This window comes from Erinaceus europaeus, chromosome 2 (assembly GCF_950295315.1).
Source record: "Erinaceus europaeus chromosome 2, mEriEur2.1, whole genome shotgun sequence".
Lineage (NCBI taxonomy): Eukaryota > Metazoa > Chordata > Mammalia > Eulipotyphla > Erinaceidae > Erinaceus > Erinaceus europaeus.
Window position 1 is genome coordinate 117,836,989 of NC_080163.1, and position 13,753 is coordinate 117,850,741.

General features: G+C 42.7%; 1 protein-coding gene across 4 annotated transcripts in view; it reads left to right on the forward strand.

The window, feature by feature from the left end:
* Positions 1–1,583: 1,583 nt before the first annotated feature.
* Positions 1,584–13,753, forward strand: part of FANCA (FA complementation group A) — a 72,008-nt gene continuing 59,838 nt past the window's right edge. For 2 of the 4 annotated variants that reach the window (XM_060184971.1, XM_060184973.1), the window contains exons 1-5: positions 1,589–2,556; positions 5,046–5,155; positions 8,085–8,178; positions 10,577–10,719; positions 11,033–11,128. In XM_060184971.1, the coding sequence (XP_060040954.1) occupies positions 2,388–2,556; positions 5,046–5,155; positions 8,085–8,178; positions 10,577–10,719; positions 11,033–11,128 (612 nt within the window). In that variant the 5' untranslated portion in view covers positions 1,589–2,387. Of the gene's footprint in view, positions 2,557–5,045; positions 5,156–8,084; positions 8,179–10,576; positions 10,720–11,032; positions 11,129–13,753 lie in introns of all 4 variants that reach the window. The other 2 variants (XM_060184974.1, XM_060184972.1) reach the window with 2 other exon arrangements.

Consider the following 13,753-nt stretch of genomic DNA (forward strand, 5'->3'; position numbering starts at 1 on the left):
GCAGAGAAGCAAGCAATAATAATAATAATAAAGTTATGCTGGAGATTATGACCCAGTCTCCCAGGAAGCAGGCTCTTGTGCAGGGTCACAAGCCATTTTGCATGAGAATTCCAATGAGTTTTGTTAAAAAAGGTTTATTGGGGGTCGGGTGGTAGCACAGCAGGTTAAGCACACGTGGCACAAAGCACAAGGACTGGCATAAGGATCCTGGTTCGAGCCCCCAGATTCCCACCTGCAGGGGAGTCACTTTGCAAGCAGTGAAGCAGGTCTGCAGGTGTCTTTCTCTCCCCCTCTCTTTCCATCCTCTCTCCATTTCTCTCTGTCCTATCCAACAATGATGACATCAATAACCATAATAACTATAACAATAAAACAAGGGCAACAAAAGGGAAAATAAATAAATACAAAAAACTATTTTAAAAAAGGTTTATTAATGGAACAGTGGATGAAGTTAGAAAGAGGGCTTTAATAGTGAGGTAGAAAATATGCTCCATGTGAAAAGAGCAGTTTCTTTTTTTTTTTTTTTTTTTTTTCCCTCCTCCAGGGTTATTGCTGGGCTCGGTGCCTGCACCATGAATCCACCGCTCCTGGAGGCCATTTTTTTTCGCCCTTGTTGACGCAATTCGTTGTTGGATAGGACAGAGAGAAATGGAGAGAGGAGGGGAAGACAGTGAAGGGGAGAGAAAGATAGACACCTGCAGACCTGCTTCACCGCCTGTGAAGCGACTCCCCTGCAGGTGGGGAGCCGGGGGCTCGAACCGGGATCCTTACGCCGGTCCCTGCGCTTTGCGCCACATGCGCTTAACCCACTGCGCCACCGCCCGACCCCCGAGCAGTTTCTTTAGGAGGAAATTACAAAGAGTTGGGGGAGAGCCTGATTTTAGTTCTATTGTCACACACATCTTTCATTACTTGTAATTGGTCAGTTTGTATTCTCACTGTTGACTTCTTTAATTATAAATGGTTCTACTGGTACAGGTGATGGTTGGTGAGCAGTTTCTGGCTACATACAGAATTGTACGGTTTTCTCAAGTGGTTTGGGGCTGATTTTTAGGTGGTTTGGACTGCAGTTTTGCACCAATTTGTATGTCTTTTCCTGCATAAATCTATGCAATTCCCAACACCTGGAGTACCTGTCATTTTTCATTTGTCTTTTTAACATAACCATAGATCCTAGAGGGAGGCATACAAGCCACTTGTGGCCAGATGAGAATACACTGGAATGTCAGGAGACGAGACAGCAGTGAGGAACAGGCCTATGTCACTGGCTGTATTGGGGTTTTTTCCGGAAAGGCAGGGCTGGGCAGGGTGGACAGCTAGCTAATGATTGGAATAAATAACTAGTTAGAATAGTTTCATGGGTTTGGGATATGGAGTGGTTCCTTGTTCCTGACATCAGGCTTTGTAATGATTACTTGAGTCCTGGCTCTGAATTGGATAGCTTGCTCAAGGGCCTGCTCGCTTGGGCCCTCTGCTGTGAGCGAATTGTATTTCACCCAGCCAGGAGGACTTATTCATATGTCAAAACTTTTTTTTTTTTTTTTTAAATCAGAACAATGATCAGCTCTGGCTTATAGCAGTGTGAGGATTGAACCTGGTGAACTTGGGACTTTAGAGCCTCAGGCATGAGAGTTCCTTTGAATAACCATTATGCGATCTACCCCCACAACCACTGAGACAGTCTCCATCAGTGCATCCTCCACATCAAAACTAGGCAGCTTTGCTGGACATCACAAAGGTATTCAGATGTAAGGGAAGAGACCACAGCAGGGCCATCCCATCAGGGGGTTCTAGGGGGCAGTGTTAGCTCTCTAGTTGGGTGGGTGAGCAGGCCGCTTTTGGAAGCGCCACATTAATGATTCCAGTATCTACTGCGAATGGGTTTGTCTGGCTGTTTCTTCACGGTTCATTTTACAGGACTGTCGCAATTTCTCGCACGTGATGCTTTTTTTGTTTTTGTTTTGTATCCAGGGTTGCTGCTGGGGCCCTGCACTACGAATCCAGTGCTCCTGGAGGCTATTTTTTCCTTTTTGTTGACCTTGTTGTTTATCGTTATTACTACTATTGTTGTTGGATAGGACAGAGAGAAATCAAGAAAGGAGAGAGGGGAAGAGAGACACCTTCAGACCTGGTCCACCGCTTGTGAAGCCGGAGGCTCGAACCGGGTTCCTTCCGCCAGTCCTTGCGCTTTGCGCCACGCGCGTTTAGCCCGCTGCGCTACCGCTCCGCCCCTACATAATGCCTTTTGCAACTCAATTTACTGACCAAACTCCAGACTGTTGTACATCTGGCCAGGTGACCTTGCTCCTCCGCAGTCACCAACATGGCCGCTCCGCGCTACAGCCAAGGCCGCCCCAGAGGGTGTGTAACGCGGCAGCTCCTAGCCAATGGGTGTGCACGTCTGGCCGCAGCCAATGGAGAAGCAGCGCGGCCCCCAGCCAATGGGAAGGCAGCGCGGGTCCGGAGCTGTTTTAGGCATGTCTGACCCGGAGGCGCCGGAGGTTCCCTCAGAACCCGGGTCGCAGAACCCCCGGAGGACGTGGGCCCAATTGCTGGGTAGGTGGGCGCGGGGCCAGGACTACGGACATTCTCCTCCTTGTTTTCCATGTCTCTGGTTCCCCGACGCCGGACTGTGCCCCATTCCCTGGGCGCCTCTGCCTGCTGGGCCACCTTCTCCGATCGCTTCCCTCTGACTAGACAGATGCCCGGCCACGCCGACCCCCAGACCACCTGTCTCCCCCCTTCACGACCACGTCCCCTCAGTCTCAGGACACTGTCCCCTTCTCTAGCCTGTCCCCCGTCCCAGGCCAAACCCTCTTCCCGGGGCCACTCCCACAACCAAACCTCCACTGGCGCATGTCCCCCTTCTCCCACTACTTTCCTCCTCTGACGACCCCTGTCCCCAGACCGCCCCCACCCTTTCCTCTTCCTTGGTCGCTCCCCCATCCCCTTCGCCCCCATCCTTTGGATCTTTTTCACGAAGTCCTCCTCTGCTTTTGCATTTCTTTTTTTTTTTTTTTCCTAACGATAAAATGGTCTGCATTTCTTAGCCTCAATTTCCTGATTCCTCACTTGTGTGTCCCGTCCCCAGATGTGAAAGATGGGTTCTACACTGGAGGTTAAGGAAACAGTAACAAAATGTAGCCTCAATGAACAAGAGTGAACCCCACCCCCAAGAAACTTAGTGTTTTTTTTTTTTTTTTTTTAAGATTTTATTTATTTTACTAATGAGAAAGATAGGAGGAGAGAGAGAAAGGGCCAGACATCACTCTGTACATGTGCTGCCGGGGATTGAACTCAGGACCTCATGCTTGAGAGTCTAGTTCCTTAACCACTGCGCCACCTCCCGGACCACGAAAGTTAGTGTTTTTTTAATTATTTGTTTTCCCTTTTGTTGCCCTTGTTTTATTGTTGTTGTAGTTATTGATGTTGATGTCGTCGTTGTTGGATAGGACAGAGAGAAATGGAGAGAGGAGGGGAAGAAAGAGAGGAGGAGAGAAAGATAGACACCTGCAGACCTGCTTCACCGCCTGTGAAGCGACTCCCCTGCAGGTGGGGAGCCGGGGCTCAAACCTATATCCTTATACCCGGTCCTTGAGCTTTGCTCCACTTGTGCTTAACCCGCTGCACTACGGCCCCACCCTGAAATTTTTTTAAAAAACATTTTATTTATTTGAGAGATCTGAGAGAGGGAAGAGACCAGAGTACTGCTCAGCTCTGGCTTGTGGTGCTGGGGATTGAACCTGGGACCTTGGAGCCTCAGGCATGAAAGTCTCTTTGCATAACTATTATGCTGTCTCCCCAGCGCCCAAGAAACTTTTACATGGGCATTGCTCTAATTGAGTTTTACTCGAATTGCATGAATTTTCCCATATGTGCCCCCCCCCCCCAGCATTTCACATAGTATTTACTGGTCTTGTTTCCTTGGCTTTCTTTAGTGAGTGACATTTCTTCTGTCTGTTGTCACCTGGGTGTTTGGGGGAGTGCTGGTTCACTATTATAAATGGCATTTCTTTTTTTCCTTTTAATATTTATTCCTTTTATTGCCCTTGTTTTGTTGTTGTAGTTATTGTTGTTATTGATGTTGTCATTGTTGGATAGGACAGAGAGAAATGGAGAGAGATGGGGAAGACAGAGAGGGGGAGAGAAAGATAGACACCTGCAGACCTGCTTCACCGCTTATGAAGCGACTCCCCTGCAGGTGGGGAGCCGGGGTTCGAACCGGGATGCTTTGCGCCATCTGCGCTTAGCCCGCTGCGCTACCGCCTGACTCCCTATAAATGGCATTTCTGTGATGATTTTTTATGGTTTGGTTGAGTTTATGCATTTTTTAAAAAATATTTATTTATTCCTTTTTGTTGCCCTTGTTTTATTGTTGTAATTATTATTATTGTTGCTGTCGATGTTGGATAGGACAGAGAGAAATGGAGAAAGGAGGGAAAGACAGAGAGGGGGAGAGAAAGACAGACACCTGCAGACCTGCTTCACCGCCTGTGAAGCGACTCCCCTGCAGGTGGGAAGCTGGGGGCTCGAACCCGGATCCTTATGCGCGTTTTTGCGCTTTAAAGACACCACGTGTCTTAACCCGCTGTGCTACTACCTTACTCTCCATAGTTTATGCATTTTTTTATAGGGCTTCCTTAGAAGTAATGTATCCTTGGGAGCCGGGCGGTAGCGCAGCGGGTTAAGCGCAGGTGGCGCAAAGCACAAGGACCGGCATAAGGATCCCGGTTCGAACCCCGGCTCCCCACCTGCAGGGGAGTCGCTTCACAGGCGGTGAAGCAGGTCTGCAGGTGTCTATCTTTCTCTCCTCTCTGTCTTCCCCTCTTCTCTCCATTTCTCTCTGTCCTACCCAACAACGACAACAACAATAATAACTACAACAATAAAAAAAAAAACAAGGGCAACAAAAGGGAATAAATAAATAAAATAAATAAAATTAAAAAAAAAGAAGTAATGTATCCTTGGTGCATTATAGGGAGGGGGGGGAAGAATGTCATTTCTTGTTACATGAGTTAAAGTGTTATGAATTTATCCCCCCTTAGCTGGAAGAGTTAAAAGGCAAAAATGTGACCCTGAAAGAGAACAGAAGTTAAGACAGTCGGCTGTGTGCCTCTTGAGAAGCCATCTCAACTTGAATGACCTTTTGCTTGAGGTAAGAAGAAACTGGTTTCACCTCTGAAGGCAGAGCAGATTTAGGTTTGGAGGTTTGTTTTTTATTTTATTTTGTTACCAGGATTATTGCTAGATTCTGCCAATCCTGACACACTTTTAAAATATATATATGATTTTTTTTTTTTTTTTGCCTCCAGGGTTATTGCTGGTGCTCGGTGTCTGCACTACAAGTCTACTGCTCCTGGAGGCTATTTTTTCCTTTTTCTTGCCCTTGTTGTTTATCACTGTTGTTCTTGCTGGATAGGACAGAGAGAAATGGAGGAGGGGAAGACAGAGGGGGAGAGAAAGACAGACACCTGCAGACCTGCTTCACCGCTTGTGAGGCGACCCCCCTGTAGGTGGGGAGCCAGGGGCTCAAACCAGGATCCTTGAGGTGGTCCTTGTGCTTTGCGTCACCTGCGCTTAACCTACTGCACTGCAGCCCAACCTCCTATATTTTTTAATTTATATAGAGTGTAGGGGGAGAGAAAAAGCAGGGGAAGTACCACAATAGTGCTTCACTCTTCATGAATTTTCTCCTCCTCTGCTTCCTTCTGGTGGCCCCTGTCCTAGGCTGCCGTGTGTGGTGTTCTCTGCTGTCTACTTCTGCTCCTTAGGCTGGAAATACGTGCAGCACCTGCATTCCTGCCTGCAGTGCCTGCCCACTTCACTGCTGCCCATCTGGGCCTACTCATTTCCCTAATCTATAAATGTAATTGCAATAGCTAAGCCATGGATATGTTTTATTTATTAAAAGGTCACATGCATATCACTGTCAAAAATAAAAAAGGATTTGACCCATGGCTCAAACCCAGGTCTTTGTGCATGTCAAAATGTGTGCTCTACCAGATGAGCCATCCTCTAGCCCCTGTTTATCTATGTTTAAATGATTTTATAAAGTTATTTATGTTAAGTTATTTTATTTGCTAGTAGAAACTTAAATTATTTTTTGTTTGTTTTGAGAGAGACTAGAGCAGTGCTTGTTCATACGTGGTGCTGGATTCAAACTGGAGCCTAACACATACAAGAAATGTACTCTAACCATGCTGGGCCACCTCTCTGGATACAAATTTACTTATTTATTTTGAGTAGAGACAGAGGGATGTTGAGAGGGAACGAAGAGATAGAGAAGGAAATAAACACAGAGAATTTTTAAGTCTTTTTTAAAGATATTTTTATTCACTTATTGGATAGATACAAAGAGAAGTTGAGATGGAATGAGGGGAGAGAGAGAGAGAGGGAGAGAGAAAGACAGACACCTGCAGCATTACTTCACCACTCATGGAGCTTCCTCTAACAGATAGAGACTGGGGCCTTGAACCTGGGTCCTTGCACATGGTAACATACAGTCAACCATGTGTGCCTTTCCCCCAACCTACTTTTTGTTTGTCAGTTGGTTGGTTTTTGTGGAGTCATAGCATTGTATGTGTGTAGTTTCATCATTCTCATGTGGTGCTGGGCTTGAACCTGGACTAGTCACATGGCAAAGCATAACCCCTACCTGGTGAGCTATCTCTAGGTCTAGGTTTGGAGTTTTATTATTATTATTTTTAACCTAGCCAAGGAATAATCTTCATTAAAAAAGAAAGAAAGAAAAAAGAAAGAAAGCCAGATATGTATTGGCTAGAACAACATATTACGTTTTAAGTAGGTGAGGGAGAAAAAATCATGAACATTTTTCTCTTTGGAGACAGAAATGGAAAAAATGAATTTAATAATTTTCAAGCAGTCCAGAAAGTGACAGTGAGTAGAATACTGGACTGAAAGTATGAGGTACTGTTATGCCAGACAAATGTTCCTTTCTTTCTCTCTTTTTCTTTCTTATTGGGTGGGAACAGATAGAGAAATCAATAAGGGAAGGGAAGACAGGCAGATACCTGCAGCACTATTTCACTACTCATGATTTATCTCCCTGCAGGTGGGGACTGGGTGCTTGAATTTGTATTCTTGCTCATTATAACGTGTGCTCTGTCAGGTGTGCCACTGCCAGCCCCTCCCCCCCCCCTTTAAAATTGCTACCGGCGTTACTGCTGGGGCTCAATGCCAGCATCCTGGTTTTGTGTTTTGTTTTGTTTTTTTCCTTATTTTTTAATCTGATAGAACAGAGAGAAATTGAGAGTGGACGGGAGATAGAGAGGGAGAGAGAAAGATAGATACCTGCAGACCTGCTTTACCATTCATGAAACATTCCTCCTGTAGGTGGGGAGCAGGAGCTCAAAGCCAGATCCTTGCTCATGGTAATGTGTGCTTAACCAGGTGTGCCACCACCCAGCCCCCTCATTGTGAGTGTATGTGTGTGTTTTATAGCACAGAGAGAAAATGAGAGGGGAGATAGATAGAGATAAAGAGATAGATGCTTGTAGCACTGCTTCACTGCTAGTGTAGTGAAGCTTCACCTCTGCAGGTGGGGACTGGGGCCTTGAACATGGGTCTTTGCACATTGTAATGTGTGCTCTTAACCAGATGCACCACTACTAAGTCCTTCCATAGGCTGATTTTTAATATTTACTTATTTTATTTTGTTAGGGCAGAGAAAAATTGAGAAGGGAGTGAGAAATAGGAAGGGGGAGAGAGAAAGAGGGTGTAGGTTGTCTTTTAAAAGTGAAATTCTTGGGAGTGCCGCTGATTAAGCACAGGTGGCACAAAGCGCAAGGACCACCTCAAGGACCTCCCAGTTCGAGCACCTGGTTCCCCACCTGCAGGGGAGTCTCTTCACAAGCGGTGAAGCAGGTCTGCAGGTGTCTATCTTTCTCTCCCCCTGTCTTCCCTTCCTCTCTCCATTTCTCTCTGTCCTGTCCAACAATGACGATATCAACAACAACAATAATAATAACTATAACACTAAAACAACAAGGGTAACAAAAGGGAATAAATAAATATTTAAAAAGAACTTTTTAAAAAAAGTGAAATTCTTTATGTTTATTTTCTAGGTAGAAGATATACCACATAAGAAATTACATCTCAGCCCTTTGATTGATGGTGACAGTTCTGAAACAGACACTTATCTTTCTAATTCATTTATAGGTAGGTTGGAGCTTCATTTTTCATAATATTGAGTCATGGAGGAACTTTTTAATGTAAAATGGTCTTGATTTGCTTATAATAAACAAATTTAAATTTCACTAGATAGAGTTGAGATAATATAATGGTTATGCAAAAGACTCTTATGCCTTAAACTCTGAAGTCCTTGGTTCAATCCCTAGTACCACTAAGCCAGCCTGAGCAGTGCTCTGGTAAAAAATAATAATAAATTTCACTAGATGACGTTTTCCGATTACATGTATAGTTATAAGCTACAAGTTATGTTTCTGTGATTTCAGTAGATATTATAATAAGAATAGTCTGAAAACAGTTTTTGATTTACCATAAGACTCAGAAGTGTCCCTTGGAAAAATATATGGTAGTAATAGGTACCTCACTTTAGAAGTAAATGAAAATGGGTCTGCTGGATGGGGTATAGCAGCTAGGAATCCAGCAATATAGGCCAATGCACATCCACATCCAACTTGAGAATATGTGGTGGGGAGTTGAATAAGAACAACAACAAAAAAAATTTGTTTTCTGGTCTTTCATGTTATCATTACCGAAAAGGATTCACTAGTTCCCTTTTACATTTTTTCTCTTCAGTTAATGTAAAAGAAGGGATGATTTATTACACTGTACACTTGTTCCATTCAGCCACAACAGAATAGAACCAGTCCAGACTGTCACATGTCCAGGGCAAAGGACTGGAAGGAGCAGTTTTTGTTCGAGAAAGGAGGGCCTTTCGAAGGTGTTGTGGTCATCAGCTGATGATAGATGGTCCAGACCAGTTGAGACAGGTTCTGGACAGTAGCATGCACTCATGTTGGTAGCAGTGTCTTTGGCCACTGACTTTTTAAATTTCTGTTCCTATGGTTCCCATAGGTGCACAAGCTAAGACTTACTTGGACCTTTTCCTCATTTTTCTTCCATTGTGGTTTAGCCTGCAAATTCAGTTATTCCTCCACTTAGCTCTGAGATACAAAGGCTGAGAGTGTCCTTTGTTTTAAATGTTTATTAAAATAGTCTTAAGCAGTAGGTTCACCTTGACAGCTGATCACTGGGTTTATATAAAATATTTTTCTGTACTCAAAGTAATTGTACTTGAATTTTACGAATTATTTATTATTTCAAGGAACTAAGCAGAACCACAGATTTTCTTGTATGGACTTTTAGATCACGAATTCATGTAAGAGGCTTTTTTTTTTTTTAAAGGCTTTTAACCTTGACCACAGAAATATAAATCGACCTTTAATTCATGAATTTTTTAGTTGTTCTCCTACTGAAGATTGTGCCTACCACATTTATTTTTATTTGATGAAAGCCTTGTACATAAAAACAGAAATAAATACTCCTGTGGAGATGCATTGGAAAAAAGTGGCTAAAAGTTAGCGTTATCTACCACAAATTATTGCTTGACCCTAGAAGTGTGTAATTTTCTCTTGTCATTTAGAACTTTTGTAATTACTGTGTTTTCATGTACATATTCATGTTCTCTCTCTCTTTCTCTCTTCCCCTCTATCTCTCTCTCCCTCTCAACAGCTTATTATTCTGTTGAGGACTGAACGTAGGACCTCAGAGCCTCAGACATGAAAGTTATTTACATAGTCATTATGCTGTCTCCACTGCCCTATACTGATGTGTTTTCACATCACAAGTCTTGAAGATAAGGAGCATATATTTTGATTGCATATTTAAAAAAACAAAAGTTTTGGGACTAATAAAATAACTCACTTGGATATTGTACCTGCTTTGCCTTGTCTACCACCCTAGTTTGAGTCTGCTCCCCCTCCCCCATCTTGAACAAAGTTTTGGACTGTAGTATCGTTTTTTTTCTCTCTACATCTCTGTCTCTCCCTATCAAACAAACAAACAAAAATTTTTGGAAGCCAAATAAAATACTGTGCATAGAGGTGTTATTATTTTTTTTCCAGGCTGTCTAGCTTTTCTCCCTTGATTGAATGCAGAGTAGAGAGCTTGGCCATTCAGGCCAGATTCCACCTGGTAGCATACCCATGGCCTCTATCCACTGAGTACATGCACAACTTTAGGACCTAATTTCCATTCAGATATCATGGAAAATTGATAGGTGGGAGCAAGTCTTTCTCTGTGCAGAAGTAGTTAGTTAAACAAGAACTATTTTAGCTCTGAACCTGTGTTCCTTTGGCATAAGTTGACAATGTTTTCAGAAGAATTTATCTGCTAGGCTCTCTTGTGTTTCACACAAAATATACAGATATATTTGGACAACTGTGGGCTTCAGATGCTCCAGGAATGAAATTGTCTCACTATGATGCCTGCTGTTACCCTTCCCATCTGTCTGCCCCTTCAAAAATGATTGTTGTGGTCATTAAAACATCAACCCTCATGATTTAGATTGTGTGTTTCTCTTTTCCTTAAGGTTCTGCTTTGCAAGATCAAGCTTCGCAGCTGGGGGTTCCAGTACCAATCCTAAGCAGCCAGATGGTGGCCAACAGATTTGTGCAGATATGTGAGGGGGACCCAGGGCCTTCCCACAAAGTGCTGCTGAGCTCAGAACAAAGAGTAAGATGCAGCCCAAAGGAGGGCTCCGTGCTACTCATTTGTTTTAAATGTTTTTTTTTTCTTCTTGTTGTTAGGGTTATTATTAACAGCACAGCTCTAAACATCTGAGCACAAGTTTTTGTATAAACATATTAATTTCTCTGGAAACCATTCCCAGGAGTACAGTTGCTAGGTCTGTGATTATACATTTAAACTTGATAAGAAATTGACAGGCGTTGGGTGGTGTGTTTTAAATGTTTAAGAAAATAGAACAGTTTAAAATATTGTTTCAGGTACTTCTCCATTTAAAAAAAGATTCCATCTCTCTTTTCAGAAGAAACTCTCTTCCTTGTTAGAGCTTACTCACTATTTATTAACACGTGGTATGTTCTCTCGTCTCGCCTTCTGTCAGGAACTGTGGAAAGTACAGGTAAGTTCAAGATCAAAACTCTGATAAAAGGCTCCCCCCTACTAGTGTTCTAGTTATTATTATTCTGTGTATCAAGCCAACAGAACCCCTGTGTTTTCTTAGGAATCCCATCAGACATGTTGGTTACAGAGACTGAGGGTAAAAGGACCAGTAAATATTTCTTTTCTTTTTCAGAAATTTTAAGCTTTATTTAGGAAAATTGAGAATACCCACATGTTGGAGTACACATGGGCCAAGAGAGAGAGAGAAAGGAAAAGAGAGAGAGGAAGAAAGAGAGAACTTGAGAGCCCTTTACTCACATGATGGCAGACATATCTAGGCAGAGAGAGAACCAGTAAATATTTCTGTGATGGAAAAGAAGTACCTTTAATTACCATAATTTCAGTGTTTGCCACATTAATAATATTTACAAAAGAATGCATAATTTTCTGCCTTTCTAGCACTTTATTAGGAAAAACTTTCCAGGGCAGTAAGTTAACTAGAAAATTCTAATTAGGGCTGGCATAATAGTTCACTAGGTCACTTGAAATAGTTCATTCTGACTGTCTCTATCTAAAATAAATAACTTATACCTTTAAAAAAGAATATTACAATTAATATATAATATAAATTTTAAGTGACCTTTTAGTTCTGGAAGCTTCTAAAAAAAAAAGAATTTATTCACGAGAAAGGAGAGAGAGAACCAGACATCACTCTGGTACATGTACTTCTCAACGCAGGACCTCTGGTTGAGAATCCAATGCTTTAAACACTGTGCCACCTCTTGGATCTCTAGGAGCTTTTTTAAATTCAGTAGGTATGTAAATTTTTAAACAGGTAAACTCATTAACTTCTTGATTACTAAATGAGACATGAGATCTACAGTTATGTAGGAAAAAGAAAGAGTAAGCCAAGATTTCTTCCTTTTCCTCCTCTTCCTTCCTTCCTTCCTTCCTTCCTTCCTTCCTTCCTTCCTTCCCTCCCTCCCTCCCTCCCTCCCTCCCTCCCTACCCCTCTTCCTTTCTTCCTTCTTTCCTTCTATTTTCTCTCTCTCTGTGTTTCATTTTTACCAGAGCACTGCTCAACTCTGGCTTATGGTGGTGTGGAGGATTGAACCTGGCACTTTGGAGCTTCAGGCATCAGAGTCTCTTTGCATAACCATTATGCTATCTTCTCCACCCTTTTCTTTTTTTAATTTTTTAAATTATGTTTATTGTGGGGTGGGTGGGGGGCAAGAGTACAGGTCTAAAAGAGGATGACAGAGGACCTAGTGGGGATTGTATTATTATGTGGAAAACTGAGAAATGTTATGCATGTACAAACTATTGTATTTACTGTCGAATATAAAACATTATTCCCCTAATAAAGAAATCATAAAATAAAATAATCAGGTTTTTAATGCTGTTTATCAATAAAAAATAAATTTTATTGATTGATTGATTGATTGATTGGATAGAGATAGCCAGAAATTGAGAGGATGAGGGAGGTAGAGAGGAAGAGGAACAGAGAGACACCTGCAACAATGCTTCCCCACTTGTGAAGCTTTCCCCCTGCAGGTGGGGACTGGAGGCTCGAACCTGGGTCCTTGTGCATTATAACATGTGCGCTCAACCAGGTGATCTACCACCCAGCCCCTCTCTTCTTTCTTTCTATGGTAGCCAGGCTTGAATCTGGGTTGCACATATGGCAAAGCCTCATATTATCTGAGCCAGTTCCAAGATGGACTTTTATGGTTATTGTTGTTAAATATTTTATTTATTTTAATGAGAGAGATACAAAGAGAAAAGGATACAGAGAAAGATCAGAGCACTGCTTAGCTCTGGCTTATGCTGGTATGAGAGATTGAGCCTGTAACCTCAGAGCTTCAGTAATGAGAGTCTTTTGCATAACCATTATACCGTCTCCTCAGTCTGTACTTCCATGGTTTTATCCTCATTCTTTACTCAGCATATATTGTGTAGTTTGACATTGATATGGTCCCTGTGCCCAACAATAGCTGTCTGGGTGGGGAAAGAGCAGCTAGATGAACATGAATTACAATACTTGCAGGGTGTTTTTAAGCACACATGTTACTACTGTGCACAAAGACCTGGGTTTGAGTTCCTGTTCCCCACCTGCAGGGAGTGGTGAAGCAGGTCTGCAGGCACCTGTCTTCCCCTCTCCCTCTCTAGTTTCCCCTCCTCTCTCAATTTCTCTCTGTCCTATCAATTAAATAGAAAGAAAGAATAAAAAAAAAAGGAAAAAATGTTCACCAGGAGCAGAGGATTCATGGTGCTAAGCACCAGGCCCCAACAATGACTGGTGGCCATAAACAAAACACACACACCCAAAAATAAATAAAACAATAAACAACAAAACCACAGGCCAGGCAGGGGCTCACCTGGACACCTGGTTAAGTGCACACATTACATTGGCAAGGACCCAGATTCAAGTCCCTGGCTCCCACCTGCAGGAGGAAAGCTTAACAAGTAGTGGAGCAGGGCTGCAGGTGTCTCTCTGTCTCTATCCCTCTGTATTTCTCCCTCCCCTCTAAATTTCTCTCTGTCTATCCAGTAATAAATTAAAAGAAAAACTAGGTTGGATAAAACATTTATTATTGCTGTTTTTATTTTTCTTGTTATTTTATCAGAGCACTGCTCTGCTGTG